At 37.4% G+C, this 17,030-nt stretch overlaps 1 protein-coding gene across 2 annotated transcripts; it reads left to right on the top strand.

Moving 5' to 3' along the window:
- The first annotated feature begins 373 nt into the window (after window positions 1-373).
- Window positions 374-16,379, top strand: Higd1c (HIG1 hypoxia inducible domain family member 1C). Of its 2 annotated transcripts, none has more exons than XM_040280638.2 (4): window positions 374-1,216; window positions 1,866-1,998; window positions 7,071-7,205; window positions 14,449-16,379. In XM_040280638.2, the coding sequence occupies exons 2-4, from the start codon at window positions 1,905-1,907 to the stop codon at window positions 14,511-14,513; spliced, it is 294 nt and encodes a 97-aa protein (XP_040136572.1). In that variant the 5' UTR covers window positions 374-1,216; window positions 1,866-1,904; the 3' UTR covers window positions 14,514-16,379. The 2 variants fall into 2 exon arrangements, with proteins under 2 accessions (XP_040136572.1, XP_021581833.1); XM_021726158.3 differs by having other exon boundaries at window positions 375-1,191.
- The last annotated feature ends 651 nt before the right edge of the window (window positions 16,380-17,030 follow it).

The following is a 17,030-nucleotide window of genomic DNA, read 5'->3' as shown; positions in this document are numbered from 1 at the left end:
ACTAAGTGTGAATAAAATCATTTGATTGAATAACAGTATTACATTGATGTTAATTTCCTAATTTAGATCACTGTACTACAATTATCTAAGAGTGCCTCAAATGCATACAAAAACACATATTGGCTTATATTGGTAGGCACATCAGTCCACAACTTACTCAGGTGGAAGGAAGAAAGAAACGAAAAATGTTAATAAACCAGAATTTGGATGCTTGACAGTTCTTGTAAGTAGCGGGAAGCATTCCCGCCGACGCCCCTAGACGCATCCCCCTCTCCCAGGTCTCGCGCAGGCGCGGGAGAGGGGCTCTCCCAGAGCGAGCCACCTCGCGCCCATCCGCCCGCCCTGCCCTTGGATTGGCCAAGGATGCAGTGATGTCACATCCTTTTTCATAGTGGGTGCGTGGGGCTCCAGGATCTGCAGGACCTGCGGGTGCCAAGATCCCGCTGCCTATTTACCTCCAGGGGCAGAAGGGGAGTCTCTGGATTTCCTCATCAATTGGGATTATTGACCTGGTCTTCTGCTTACCGCTTGTTATCTCAAGACATTTTTCCGCCTGGTAACAACAGGAGATCGTTGTAGTTGCTGTGAATTATTTACCCTCTTCCAATATACTATTATACTCTTCTGCCTTTGTTTACTTGAACCCCTGGCTGCAGCTCAGGATCCCGACTGGGTGCAGATTCCTGAAGGACAGTGACAATCTTGACCTCATGTAGTTATTTTTGCCCCTGCCCTCACCAAGATAGTGATCTGGCACCTTCGGTCCCTTCTATTTTTGAGCCCAGACAGCAGATATTAAGATTCAAGGTCACAGAAGTTGGGAGCTCCCCTATAAAGGCAGATTTAAGTAAATGCATCCTCTTCCAAAGCCTCAGTGTTGATTTGTTGTTGATGTTTGTTTTGTTTTGGTTTGGTTTTACAATGCTGGGATCAAACCCAGGGCTATATTCCCCCAACCTCACCTTTCTTAACTGTTGTCCTCAAAAGCATTAAATTTGTGGCCAGGTACTTCTGTCAGTTTCTAACAGAAGTGGTGAAAACCTTGGCCAATACCAGCTGGCCACTCCCTCAGCGTGTTTGTTTCTAGGCTTTCCTATTATCATTTAATTGGAAATCACAGGGAAATGTGTTCAGGGGCTTACATCATCTGTTCCTCGTGTTCAAAGACCACCAGAAGACAGCAGGTGGAAGGTATTGAGCTTTTGCCACTTACTGGGTAATATTTTCTCATGAGATCTCATTCATAGGATGACTGTACTTGAATTTGGGGATGAAAATGGTGGGTTATATGGGCAACAGACTGAGATGATGTTCAACCCATTGTGATTGTAGTTGCTCTTACAAGTGTCTTCATCCTGTGTAGACAAGGAAGCTTATCTTCCATTATCTGACCTACCACCTGGCATACAGTAGATGGGTGCTTGGTAAATGTTGAAATGATTTTATAATGCCCCATACATTTTGCAGAATTGGGAGTCATGTTCTTCCATCATCTGTGATTCTGGAGATATTTTTACCTGTGTTGGCACTGCCATATAAAAGAAACTGTTATTATTGTTTGGGGAGAAAAGCCTGAGGTTCTTAATGATTTCAAATGCTGTGCTATGAAAGAAAATTGAATAACAGAATTATGATCTCGTGTTCACTTTTACTCAGTAATCATGGAATCACATTACCAGTTTCTTTTGTTTTTCTCCTATACTTTTTCCCCACAAATGAAAGAATTCTGTAGTGAAAAATGTGAAGGACGAAGAACTATTTATTTCAGTTGAACAGATAGGCATGTCAAGCAAATGAAAATGGAAGAGCCCATTATCAACAATGTATTGGGAGAGGGTAAATGGATTCTTTTGAATGATTCACAGCAACCACGTTGATCTCCTATTGTTAACGAGAGAGAAAAAATGTCTTCAGATAACCAGTGGTCAGCAGAGGAGGAGGAAGGCCAATTATCCCGACTGATCAGGAAATCAAGAGACTCTCCCTTTTTCCCTGTAGGTAAGTACAAGCCTTGACTGAATACTGGAAAACTGTAGTAACATAATAATGCCTTACCTTTGAGGATTGAAATGTCTCATAAAACTGATTTTTTTCAGGTTGAAGCTAATTGCCCTCTAAGCATGAATATGAGTTGATATTTCAGAGTAATTTCTAGTATGAAGTAAGTCCTCAAGAATTGTTAGCTATAATTATTTGGAGCATCAAATTTCATTCAGTTTTATCCATTTCATTAGAGGTCTATCTAAAATTATTAGTTCCCAGCAAGTCATATCTTTACCCTGTACATAACTCCATGCTTTAAATTTTTGTGTCTTCTGTTTATAGATATTTGTTTCTTCATTATTATTTGGGAACCATTAAAAACTTCTGCTTCTAATGTTCTATGGCATCAGAAGTTAGATACCCAAGCTCAAAACAACAACAACAACAACAACAAAAAACCCTCTAAGTTAATTCAGTATGAAAGCCTAGTTCTACCTTGACAATTGAAAGCATGAACTCTGTGAAGTTTGTTTTGGCTACTCAGCCGCCAGTTTTGCTGGCATCCTGATGTGTTCCAGATGTTAAGACTGATGGTTAAGTAAACTCCAAATTAAAGAAATGGTATTATAATTAGATCTGTATTTTTATCTTTATTTGTCTCTCCTCATACATTTTTAGCATATGTTTACATTTTCAGCAGATAGTATATGTAGGCAGTTTTTAAAAATATATATTTAGTTGGATTGAGAACATAACTCAGAGGTAAAGCACTTACCCAGCAAGCATGAAGCCTCAGCACCTACCACCCCAAACAAAGAATGTAAGCATCAATAAATCTGAGCATTTTTCTTTGTCCTCTGTTTAAATTGTTTTGAGCATTATTATTGTACACTACAGCCTTGTGTTCATTCCATTTGGAAACTATTAAAATAATTTACTTAGATTTGACTTACAAAGGTTTGTGAACATATTAATTCCATAAAATCTTACAAGCAGGTGTAAGTCATATGCTTCCATTAAGTGTCACTGCAGCTCTAGCAATTTCATGTCATTATTCACCTTTCAAAAGCACCAAATTTTATTTTACAATATTATATTTAGAAGTTTCACTTAATTTGATTAAGACTTCATAAGAAATTGAGGCAAATAATTTAATAGCGATTTATTTGTCTTCCTTAGCATTTGTAACTAGAAAAACAATTTAAGAACATGATGCTACTTAAACAGATGACTCTAACAGAGATTAATCACTGTCCTGTAGAACATTAAACTATTTTCCAGAGACATTTAGGGTGATTAAAGCAGAAAGATGAAAGTGTTCCAGCTAAATTCAATTTTATATAAACCACAGAGACACTATGTGAAAAAACAGTAAAGGTTCTGACTTTAATCTCTAAAACAAACATTATCAGTTTAAGAAAGAACAGAACCTTGATTTGATCAAGAGAAGACAGCCAATTTTTTTTGCTAGAAAATAAATAATGATAAGATTTGTATATATATCATTGAATAGTTTTGCTTAGCTATTGTTATTTTAGTGATGTTTACAGGATATCCTGCTACAGGATGGAGTGTCTTCTGCAAATAATTTTTTAAATTAATTATAGTAGAATGCATTTTGACATATAGTTCACAAATGGAGCACAACTTCTCATTACTCTGGCTATACATGGTTCAGAGTCACTCCACTAATGTAATCATACATGTATATGGGGTAATAATGTCTGTCTTTCTACCATCCTTCCCATCTCTACAACCCACCCCTCCCCTGACTCCCTCTACATAAACTAAAGTTCCTTCATTCTTCCCTATTCCCCTGCTCCACTATGGATAAGCATCTGCTTATCAGAGAAAACATTTGGTTTTTGGTTTTTTGGGATTGGCTTATTTTACTTAGCATGATATTGTCTAGTTCCATACATTTACCTGCAAATGCCATCATTTCATTCTTCTTTAAGCCGGAGTAATATTCCATTGGGTATATATACCACATTTTCTATATCCATTCCTCTGTTGAAGGCCATCTAGGTTGGTTCCATAGTTTAGCTATTGTGAATTGAGCTGCTATAAACATAGATGTGGCTGGATCACTGTAGTATGCTGATTTTAAATACTTTGGGTATAAACTGAGGAGGTGGATATCTGGGTCAAATGATGGTTCCATTCCAAATTTTCTGACAAATCTCCATACTTTGTGCAGATAATTTACAAAACATTTTTATTCATATCTTGAACCATTTATGTGATTATAAATATAATCTACTGGGTTAAGGGTATACTTCAGTGGTACAGTGCTTCCTTAGCACACATGAGGCCCTGGGTTCACTCTCTAGCACTTCAAAATAAATAAACAATAATAAATAATCTATAATGTATCTACATTGTTCAAAGTTGTCTTACAATGACTATTGAGGTCTCTGCATACATTATATGTATTTAAAATCTCTGTTGAATAATTACTTGATTTGGTGTCTTTCATTTACCATTTCATATATAGATTTGGGTATTAATACTTCCCTTTCTTATAATTTTTAATAAGTATACAACTTGGGCCATTTGGGTTGACAGTTTTCCCATGAACATTTTTGTGTCATCTCCTTTTGCTTTATATTCTTGAAGTATGTTCCCCAAAGTAGAATTTCTAGGGTTCTTTCCAAAAAGATTTGGGCAAACTCACAAAACTTTCAGCATTGTAACTATTTCCCTAATCACATAATTTGTTATTTTATTGTTTTGATACATTGTGGTACACCAGTCATTTTAATTTCAATTGCATTTACTGCTAATCGTCCTATAAAATATACATACAAATGTGGTTATTTATTCTGATTCCTATTTCTACCTACTAATTGGATCCTGAAAGAATAAATATATACTCACCCACCCAGAGAGGCACACATGTGCCAACCGAGTTAATGAAAACATGCCATCCCACATAAAAACCAACTGCATTTCTATATACTAACAACAACTGAAATCTGAAAGTAAAAACTTAATACCATAATACCACTGTGAAGAAAATAAAATGCTTAGCTACACACTTAACAAAACATGTATGCTGAAAATTACAGAATATTAATGAAATAAATCAAAGACTTTAATAGATGACTGTGTTCATAGATTAGAAGGTTCAATATATACATGTCAGTGTTCCCCAAATTGATCTATATGTTTAAGGTAATTGCTATTAAAACCCAGCAACTTTTTTGTAAACATAGACAAGCTTATTATACAATTTATATGACAAGGTACAAATCCTAGAAGAGCTAAAACAATATTTTTAAGGATTAAGTGTAACAACTCATTCTACTGGATGTTCAGACTTACTGTATATCTATAGTAATCAAGTCAGTGTGATTAATGATGGAGAGACAGATATATAGATCAATGTGATAGAATACAGAACCAAAAAAGTAGCCCACAGTTTTATTGTACAAAAGTTTCCTTTATTCTTTTTTCAACATATAACATTTTGTCATTGTCAATTTCTACTGTCTGCCTTATCCTCTTATAGATGTTGTAAATATACTATTCTATTTTCCAGGGTTTGTTGTTGTTATTGTTATTTATACATTTTTAATATTAATTTTTAGTTGAACACAATACATTTTATTTTTTTTTATATGGTGCTGAGTATCGAACCCAGGGCCTCACACATGCTAGGTGAGCACTCTATCACTGAGCCACAACCCTAGCTCCCCTCCCCACCATTATTGTTTATATTTTTGTTTTGTTTTGCACTTAACTCTTGCCATCCAGAGTTTTGGAGGTATGGGGGAGGGTCTAGCGTGAGGTACATATTCAAGGCAGTCCTTTTATTTATTTATTTATTTTAGTTGTGGATGGACACAATACCTTTATCTTATTTATTTTTATGTGTTGCTGAGGATCAAACCCAGTGCCTCATACTTGGGAGGCAAGCGCTCTGCCACTGAGCCACAATCCCAGCCCCAAGACAGTCCTTCTTTACATCAATAAATTGTACTACTGACATTTACTAAATAATTATTCCTTTCTCTGTTATTTGATTATTTTTGGTTTGTCATGGTTTAAGTTCTCAGAGTGCTTTAAATCTCTTTCTAAAATCTTTCCTATTTATTTGGTCAATTCTCCATTTTAAAGCCAGTTACATGGGATCTTGGTTGTTCCAATGGTATATGTATGGCCCATACCCCCCAATACACACCTGGGAATACAGAAGTATTTGTATAGAGTCTGGATTTTTCTAGAATAAAATATTTCTTCCTAGACTCGTGTACTTCTTATGCATGTATTTAGACCTTTTCTGCTCTCATTAAAGTTTATTGTGTCACTTTTTACAGAACAATGTTTTTATCTCTTTCCTAGATTTACTCCTTATTTGATGACAAGAGAGGAGTGTAACCAAACACTCAAAAGCTATGGATGTGGGGTCAGTTCACTCATGGGCTAAATTTCTTGCTGCAGATAATGGCCTTGTAGTATGTACAATTTGAACTCAGGCATCAGGAAAATTAAAACTGACTAGATAAGTTACTAATCTAAATAGTTCAAGTTGATCTGGGAAAAGCAAAACTTTTTTTTTTTTTCAAATTCAGGAATGTCAAGGACCCATTTCAAATTCTGGTGCATCAAATCTAGCATGGTTCTTTTAAAAGTATACTTTAGTATAGGCTCAGCATCTATAATCTGAAAATCCAAAATGCTCCAAAATCTGAAACTTTTTGAATGCCAACATAAGCAGAAAATTCCACACCTGTTTTCATGTGACAAGTCACAGTCAAAACCCAGGTACACTAAAAACATTGCATAAAATTACCTTCCATCTATGTAAATATAGTAAATATAAAACATAAAATAATTCTGTTTTTAGACTTGTGTCCCATCCCCAAGGAATCTCATTATGTATATGAAGATATTCCAAACTCTGAAGAAACCTAAAATCGACTACACTTCTATCCCAAGCATTTCAGATAAGAGATACTCAACCTGCATCTGGATTGCTTGTCTTCCAAATAATCTTTCTTTATACAGCCTTTCGTTTAACTCTTTGAGCTCTTGGGAATTCTTGCCTCTGTTTACTTAACTTATATTTTAAAAATTCACAGGTATAGCAGGCTTTGTGGCTGTGGTATCCTATGGTCTTTACAAGTTAAAGTACAGAAGAGATCAGAAAATGTCCATTCATCTTATTCACATGCGAGTTGCTGCACAAGGATTTGTTGTAGGAGCTGTGACTATAGGTAACTTCCTTAATTTATATCTTATGTTCAGCTGTCTTTGAGAATATTTTCATTCTATTTATTTTTAGTAGAAAATGAATAGTGGGTGAAGACAATATAATGGAAGAGAATGTTAAGAAAGACATCTTCACTTGGTCGACAGTTATGGGCTTAATTTCTTATGATTTTCAGCTCATAAAACCCCCATTAGAGAACTAGAGTGATGGATTGTTATGCTCTATAGTGAAAAGAGAGCACTAAGATCAGTAGTGATCTGTCCCAGCACATATCAATAGCAGATGTAGTTATTAGAGTAATTGAATGGGGAAGATATTTTTAGAGTCCACAAATCTAAACAGCCTTGTTCTACTTTTAGCTTTGCATGGTGGCAGCATGGTAGCCAAAGAAGTTTATCCAAGGCAGGATTTACTGCTAATTGAAAACTTTTCCCAAGTTTGAGCAATAGGCAGATCTTTTCTTTTTTATTAACCCCCAAATTAGGTAAGGCCTACCTGGTCAAATCCAAAGAATCACTGTAAAGCTATCTTAGTTAATTCAGATTATAACAAAACTAACTCTGTTAGCTGTGCAATTAGATACACCTAACAAGAAGTCTATTTGGGAACCTAAAATATTCTTTTTTTTTTTAAATGAAGGGTCAACATAAATCGGAACAAGTCACAATGTTCTCATCCCAAATTAATGCTTGCAGACTAGGGTCAACCTAAGAGTAGGGGGATCATGGAATGATGGCCATAGGTTGTATAGAAGTTCCTGGCATGAAAAGAATTGGGCTTCTGCTGTGTTCTGCCTTCCAACCTCATGCAAAATATCTCTCATTAACTAACCAAGGAATAAAAGTAAGGGAATTATGGAAAATGTTGTTATGAGGTTGCACAGTTGAAGCATCCACCACTGTCCAGCCCTAGTCAAACAGGTATCCTCATTTCATCATACTCCAAATAAAAACAACAGCAAAATCAGCTATCCCTTATGAAACCCAAAACATGTTAATTCTCTCCCAAAACACAATATGAAGTCCCTTTGTCCATCTTTGGGTGATGCTGATTCCTCATTGAGCTAAATCACCTTGCCCTGTGACATCCTGTGGCTTAAATCCTGACTTATAAGGTTAACTACTATTAATACTTCTTATATTAAATAATAGGTGAGTCACATGTAGTGACACATGCCTATAATCCCATCTACTCAGGAGGCTGATGGAAGATGATTTCAAGTTCCAGGCCAGCCTCTGCAACTTAATGAGGGACCCTGTCTCAAAAAATAAAAATGGCTGGAGATATAACTCAGTGGTAGAGCATCCCTGGGTTCAATCTTCAGTACTGGGTGGGAGGGTGAAAATAGCCAAATGGAAGTGGGGAATAGAAAAAAAATGGGTAGATATATATACAAACATATGCATACCAAAATAAGGAAGAAGTACTCAAAATGATCAGAGGCTTTTTTTCTACAACTGGCCAGGTAGTCATAACTGGCTTTTTAATTATGTTTTTCCATTACTTATTTCACAGTCCCTTTGCCTTCAGCAAGCATCTTGGCTATTCATGATTACTGGACTGATGATGTGACCCATACCTTCATTTCTGAAGGGTCCGGGTCATTAGCCATCCTATATTACACCCTAGAGTGGGTGTAATTTTCCATCTTCTTTAACACTGGAGATAAGAGTGATTGATGTACACCAGAAGATATCATGTATTCTAATTCCCCCTTGGTAACAGATCAATGTAATAAACTAAGGTGACGTCCTGTGGAATGAAAAGATGATCACAATCCCTGCAGACTAGATTTCAGCACAAGGCAGGAAGTTTCACACAGCCCTAGGATTGGGCAGTGCAAGTATACTGCAGGGCTTGCCTGGTGAAAAGCAAATTGCTTATGGTCTTTACTAAAAGGTCTACAGAGAAAAGCAATCAGTTGCACACTCAATAGCAAAGGTTGTGTTGACTCCTCTAGTTCACTACAATTAGAGTGAACACTGAATGCATTTCCCACAACCTTGAAGTTTACAGGAACCCAATTTCATTCTCTAAGTTCCAACTATCCTCAGCCAAAATAAACAAACTGAACAGGGATGAATTAGGAAGCACCATCCTGGCATCTCTGAAGTACTTGATGATGGCACTAATCTTTATAGTCCTTGTTGAAATCTAGTAATGCTTTGGTTTACTATTTGAGTAGATTAAGGCAATCAGAATGACATCAACTTTTACTGTTTGAGTAGATTAAAGCAGTCAAAATGATGCCCTTACTTCAGTGTGAGAATTTTGACAGTTGCTGAGTGTCTTTTCAACAATCCAAAACTGGGAATAATATACGGCATATTCAGGGAAACATGAAGCTGCGTGCAAAATGGACCTACTGCAAAACAACACTAACCATTTCATCTCTACCTTGACTACTGCACCACACTACCAAAGAGGCAATCAGTTGTCAATTCAGAAGCAGTATTCAAAAATCCTCCATAAATATGATTATTTTTCCCTTCTTCAGTTTACAGGTACCCTGTTAAATAGATGCAAGTTCCTTTGGGGAAGGCTAGAAAGAGGATATAGATATGAACATATATATTGTGTGTATGATATATAAAAGTAAACATACACACACACACAGTTTTGAGGGGAGAAGGCAAAGGCTTACATAAAGAAGGTCTTTCCTGGCATCCTTCCTCATTCAAGGAACACTGGGTCTGTAAATTGATTCTTACCTAGGAATTGGTCAAGGGACAATGGCTCTCTTTTGTAATGAATCAAATCAGACTTTTATTCACTAGACCTAGACCTTTATTGCTTATATGCTGCCCAATACTTTCACTTCTAGGGACACATTCCAATTAGCCAATGCCAAAGATCTCTGTGGCTTGCACTATTCTGATGGTTGCTTAAGTTTTGCTACCCATTCCATTAATCAGGCTTTCCTTATCTTTGTCAGTTAAATGGTGCCACCTGACCCCCATAACACCAAGATGCCACTGTGCATATTGAATTCAAAGAGCCTGGGAGTTCACACTGTCATTTCTGGTTTACAAATAGTCACCATGAATGCCACTGAATGCCACTGCCACCTACACAAGTGCATTTCCCACAACCTTGTGAAGGGAGCAGGTGTGCTTAGGGAATAGGTGAGCAAGATAGATTGACTCTGGCATTCTAACCCGCCTCATCTGGATAACTACTTCTGTGGCAGCTTCTCAACCTCAGCACTAATGATGTTTGGGGTTGTATTGTTCTTTGTTGTGGATGGCTGTTCTGTGCATTGCAGGGTATTTGGCAGCATCCAAGGTCTCTACCCACTAGATACCAGAATATCTTCCCACTTTGCATCCCCAGCTTGACAACCAAAAATGTCTCCAGACATTACCAGACTCCCTTGGAGAACAAAGCTTCCTCTAGTTCACAACTACAGCTCTTCCAAGGAACTTCTAGTACTGCAACTTCACTGAATGCAGATTACCTTTTGATCCAAGTTGTAGTCATTCTTAGGCGGGGTCAGAAGGACTGCTTCTACTAGCAAAGAGATCTCAGTAAATATAGGGATTCAAGGACCCATTTCATTGAAATCTCCATTTTTCCCCCATCCCAATTTTTTTCCTTCTTTTTTTTTTTAACCTTTGCTTTATTTACTTATTTGTTTTTATGTGGTGCTGAGGATTGAACCCAGTGCCTCACATGTGCTAGGCAAGCCCTCTGCCACTGAGCCATAACCCCAGCCCCCTCAGTTCATTTTCAAGGTTCTCTTTCCAAAGCAATGCCAATTTTACATTGAGGTGATAAGTTTAAATTGTGTTGTGACTAGCTACTCACAGGATGAGATCCTGTGTGTGGTTTTCAAAAGTATCAGCTTCATGGCTTCAGGAGGGAAGAGTTTCTTTTGGGAAAAGTTTTAAAGCTTACATCCTCCTCACCAGAACTGGTGCTAGCAATTAAAACCCTGAGCCTATTATTTGCTTTTTGCAAATTCTCCAGCAGACTTAAAAGTAATCAGCCTCATTATATCCTTATGTCCACTAAATCTTCCATTGGCACTGAAGACCTGTTCACTTAAAACCTGACTTTTTATAGGCACTTGATTAAAGAATCCACAGTCACAATTTAAGGAAGTGTCTTGCTACTGAGTGCCATGAACTGCTAGCATTCTTGTTTCCACCGAACAAATGGTCATTAATGCCTTTAATTAGATTAGAGAACCAATTCCAGATAACCCAGAGCCGATTCAGAGAACCTATCCTTGTGCTCTGTTCCTCTGGAAAGAACTTAACCTTGTGCTCTGTTCCTGTGGAAACACTTCTTTGCCACATTCTGCATCAGTCAAATTTCAGTCAGAGAAGTAAAACTACCAGTAGTGACATGTGAAAAGGGATATATTCTAGAGTTATGACTTTAAACAATCTCAGAAGCTGGCTAAACAGTGAAACTATTGCTTATGTTTCTGATATTGGGGCCTGAAGTTAGCAAGGCAACTTTGAGAAGAAAAGATAAACTAGAATCTGCAAGGATGAGCCACTCAAAAAACAGGTGGGGCCAAGCAAGGTGTCGCATGCCTGTAATGCCAGCAGCTTGGGAGGCTGAACCAGGAGGATCCAGAGTTCAAAGTCAGCCTTCTAAGATGCCTGCAAGATCCTGTCTCTAAATAAAATATTTAAAAGGGCTGGGGATGTGACTCAGGGATTAAACGCCCTTGGGTTCAAATCCCCAATACAAAAAAAAAAAAAAGAAAAAAGATAAGTGGTATCTAGAGTCAGTCTCCCTGCCTTTCTTCACGAGAGACATGGAGAACTTGGTGCCCTACGTTATTGAGCTATAGTACATCTGGCCCAGGAGCCAGAGAAGCTAATGAAGATCCAGAAGCAGCTGAAGGAGCTGTGGGCCTGGCTGTGGCCCAATAACAGTGAGTTGAGCCAGCAGATAAAGCACAGTATGTACAAACTGTACCAGAGACAGTCACCCTGTATCAAGCATTCAACCTTCTGAGAGTAAAAAGGACATGGCAGCTGCTGCTCCAACTTCTACCTTCCAAATCTCTTGCATAACATCCAGTATGAGCCAAGATAACAAGAAGTATGCAGGAAAGCAAATTCTGGGAAGCATAGTTACATCTTAGCTACACTGTAACAAAATAAATCCAGAATATACTTGTAATGATAGTTAGGAGAACATAGAAGATGATGATGTGAGCTGGTGAACCATCTAAACAAAGGAGTTAACATACAAAGTAGCAGTTTAGAAAGATACTTAGTTTAATAAACATCAAAAAACAGGCAATACAAAAACTATTCAGAGATAAACAGGGAGTCACACTATAAAGGCAAGGAAGAAAATTACTATTGTAAAACTCAAGACAGTGATTACTTGTGGAAAAGAGAGAGGACTGTAATCAGAAACTGGAGGCTTCTAAGATGCCTGCAAAATTATCTCTCTTGACTCCTGCCAATTTCAGTGTCTACTAGTATTTACTAATGAGGGCATTTCGGTTTTATGTGCTATATATTCCAGGTATATTATATTTCACCATGAAAAAATGTTAAAAGGAAAAACAAAATGCCTAGATTGATTTGCAAAGCAGAAGAAAAAAATAAAAACAGAGAAACCAACTAGACTATGACTTAGACCTGAATTAAGACAGTGACAGTGGAAAAAGAGAAACAATGGATTCCTGGGATAGAGAGGACTTGGAAACCACGAGATCAGAAAAAATAAGAGAAATCAAAGATGATTCCCAGGTTTCTGGTTTGTTCTGATGGGAGGTTAGCCTTTCACTAATATAGAGAATGAAGAATAAAGGGCAGATCTGGTGGAAGGTGTTTATTAGGCAAAGGAATAAAAGCTAACATTTAATGAATACTTTTGGTGTGCTAGCCACTCTGTTATGTATTATCACCTCATGTAATCTTAATAAATGCCTATTTATACACCACCTTGTATACTGAAATACGATTCAATAATGAAAACTACCACCTGGAGACCATCAGATCCCTGAGGTTGAAGTCCCCGACAAGACTGCCCTTATTCAGATGTCCACCACACTCTCATTTCCATAAGCTTTGGTATGATCTAAAAGGCTCAATAATAATAGACACTCCATTACTTGCAAAATCCAAGCATTTTAGAGTCCCATACAATGAAACCAGGACAAAGTCTTTATTATACCATAATATACCAAACCTATCTTCTGGGATAGGGATAGACTATCACACCCATTTTACACATAAAGATACTGAGGCTTATAGAAAAAAGTTGTTTACACTCACATGTAAATTGAGTCCATATCTTATTGATTCCATATCTTATGAAGTCCTTTTTTTTTTCTCCCCTTTTTTTTTTAGTTGAACCCAGGGGTCTTTACCACTGAGCTACAACTCCAGTCCTTTTTATTTTTTCAGAGTCTCACTAAGTGGCTAAGGGTCTTCCTAAATTGCTGAGACTGGCCTCAAACTTGGGATACTCCTGCCACAACCTCCCAAATCACTGATTATACAGGTATATGCCACCATGTCCTGCTCAAATTAAACATCTTTGGGCTAGACTTGTATCCACCAATTCTAGTAGTGTTTCATTACAAAATTATGCAGACTTATACCTCAATACACTATCATGTGGAGATTCCAGAACAACGTATTGACCTTTTATCCTCTGTGTACTCTATGAAGATTTTAACAAGCAGTCTCAGAAAGAAATCAGAAGAAACATGAAGGATTCAGACAACCAGATAGTTAGTATAAATTAGTGACCCCCTAACTTGCTTTTGTGGATAAGCATTTGCTGAGATCCAGGAATTCATAGAAACACCTTTCGTCTTCCAAAGAAACCCCAGCTGCTTCCCTCCTTTAGCATGGCCCCAAGACCATATCATCTGCCTAAAAGCTAACTCACCCAATTAGATTGTAAATCCCCAGGGTCAGGGATCAGAGCCATTTACCTTTATTTTTCTTAGGATACTAAGCACAAGTAGACACTGAATAAGTGGTTGGTAAATTGAGAGGCCTATGTTTCCTTTTCTTAATAGCTGGTAAAATTTGCCTTCTTTCCGAGCATCCCACCAATATATTTTTAAAAAACTTTAGGGTGATATAGAAACAGCATAACTTCAGACTGATACTGATCTTAAAGGACTTTTTAAGGGAGCCAAAAATATTAGTAAATGAATTATTTTCATATTCTAGGGCTAATTTCAGAAAAATATAAGTGGGAGAAGTTCAGCAATTGTTTTCTATGGATTCTCTATTGATGTACGTCTTTGTTTCTAGGTGTTCTCTATTCTATGTATAAGGATTACATTAAACCACGATTCTTCAATGCATCCAAAAAATGAAGCTATCTGATGGAAGCAAGAAAGACAAGAGGCTTTGGAAAACTTTTATTATGAAGAATGAATTTTCTTTGAAAAACTATTATGAAAAATGAAACTGCAGAAACATCAGAAAGAATTCTCATAACCTTTGTATATTATTTCCAAAGCTTTAATAAGTTGATTTCCAGATCAAGAGTCATAGTCACTTTATTGATATATATATATGCTAGACAAGTGCTCTATCACTGAACCACAACCACAGTCCCAGGCCTGAAAATATATTTTTAATCAGGCCACTAGAAAGAATATACCCTCTTGGTATACATTCAGCATTTAGAACAGAATAACTGTGCTTTATTAGAAATTGGCCTTTCTTACAAAACCCAAAAGCTTCCCTAATTTTCAGACAAGAAAAGGAATATATTTGTTGCTTTAAAAAAGCAGTGCTAAGTAGCCATGTTGCCAGGTGCAGTATTGTACACCTGTAATCCCAGTTACTTGGGAGGCGGAGGTAAGAGGATCCAAGTTCAAGGCCAGCCTGGGCAATTTAGCAAAACCCTGTCTTAAAGTAAAAAATTTAAAAAGAGCCGGGGATGTAGCTCAGTGATAAGAGTGTCCCTGGATTCAATCCCTAGTACCAAACAGACAGACAGAGACAGACAGACAGACAGACACACACACAAACACACACGCACACACACACACACACACACACACACACACACACACACAGTAGCTATGCATGTGAACACCTACACAGGATAAAAGAGAAAAGTTAGAAAGAACACAGGATGTTCATTTACCCACTATATCTTGGGTAAAGGAGAGAGTCATATCAGGAAGACCCTATAAACAAATCCTATATGTTTGAATTTGCAAAAAAGAGAGAGCACTACTTTTGCTGGCTACTGGAACCCTGATGCCTTACTACTGAACTACTTCCTAAGCCTGGTTATGCTTAGCAAGACATTTAAAGTGTGCATGTGTGTAGTGCTATGGACTGAGCCCAGGGCCTCATGCATGCTAGGTAAATGGCACTCTACCACAAAACTACATCCCCAGCTCTTTTCATTTATTTTGAGACAAGATCTAAGTTGCCAGGCTGACCTCAAACTTTCATTCCTCTTACCTCAGCCTCCCAAGTCACTGGAATTATATGCTTGCCTTTTATATCAGGGTGACAGTTATGTAGAAATAGCTGCTCAGTAACAATTACTTAATTGGTCTTTTCCTGACATTCATCTGTTATACTTTAAATTGTATATATTAATATCTGGATGTTGTGGTTTGAATAGGGCTTGAGTATGTCCCCCCAAAGGTTCAATGTGTTGGAAATTTGGTCCCTAGTGTGGTAATATTTAAGGGTGGTGGGACATTTTTTATTTTTTAAAGTACTAGGCTTTATCTTGTTCTCTTTTTGAGGTACTATGGATTAAACCCAGGGGCACTCGATCTCTGAGCTATATTCCCAGCCCTTCTTATTTATTTAAACTTGCCATGACTGGCCTTGAACTTGTGATACTCCTGTCTCAGCCTCCTGAGTTGCTGGGATTACATGCAGCAGGTGGTGGGACTTTTAAGAGGTGGGGCCTGGGAATTGATTACATTACCAGGGACACTGTATTTGGAGGTGATAAATGGAGATCTCATGAGACTGAGTTAGTTCTCATGAGAGCAGACTATTATAAAAGAGGGAGCTTGACTCTTAAATTGCTCTGTCTGGCTTTTTGTCAACCTATGGGAGCTCTCCGTATCATACATGCTCTCACCACGATACACCACATGACATAGTAAAGAGGGTCCTCATCAAAGTTGAGCCAATGACAGCATCCTGCTTTTGAATCTCCAGAACTAAGTGCTAAATAAACTTCTTTTCTTTATAAAGTATCCAACCTTATGTATTTTCTTAAACTAACAGAAAGCAGACTAATACACTGGATAAGCACACTATCTGTAGAAATTTAAAGTTGTAAATCATAAATTAAAGAATGATTAAATGTTCTTAATTGCCAAAAAGCTTACCCAAGACTCACTCTTTAGGTATCAATCTCCTCTATTGGTTTTAGTGTGATTTGGTTTACTTTGTTATCAAATTTTCTGATTATGGGAGCTATGACACCTCTGGGTAAATATTTACAAAGTTTTACATACTCAACTCTGTTCTAGTAACATACAGTTAAAGGATGGAGAAGAGTTACAAAAGCCAGGCACAGTGGCTCATGCCTGTAATCTCAGTAGCTCAGGAGGCTGAGGCAGGAGGATCGTGAGTTCAAAGCCAGCCTCAGCAACTTAGTAAGGCCCTAAGCAATTTAGTGAGGCCCTGTCTCTAAACTCTAAATAAAATATTTAAGGTCTGGGATGTGGTTCAGTGGTTGAGAGCCCCTGGGTTCAATCCCCAGTACTAAAAAAAAAAAAAAAAAAAAAAAAAAAAGAGCTACAGAACTCCCCAGAGTATTTAACCTCAGTTTAACCAACCACCTCACCTTTCTATGAGTTAAAATCAGGATGTTCATCTAGAGTTCCTATCTGTATGAAACA

Source organism: Ictidomys tridecemlineatus, chromosome 6 (genome assembly GCF_052094955.1).
Source record: "Ictidomys tridecemlineatus isolate mIctTri1 chromosome 6, mIctTri1.hap1, whole genome shotgun sequence".
NCBI classification, from domain to species: Eukaryota; Metazoa; Chordata; class Mammalia; order Rodentia; family Sciuridae; genus Ictidomys; species Ictidomys tridecemlineatus.
This window is presented reverse-complemented; position numbering and strand designations above follow the sequence as displayed.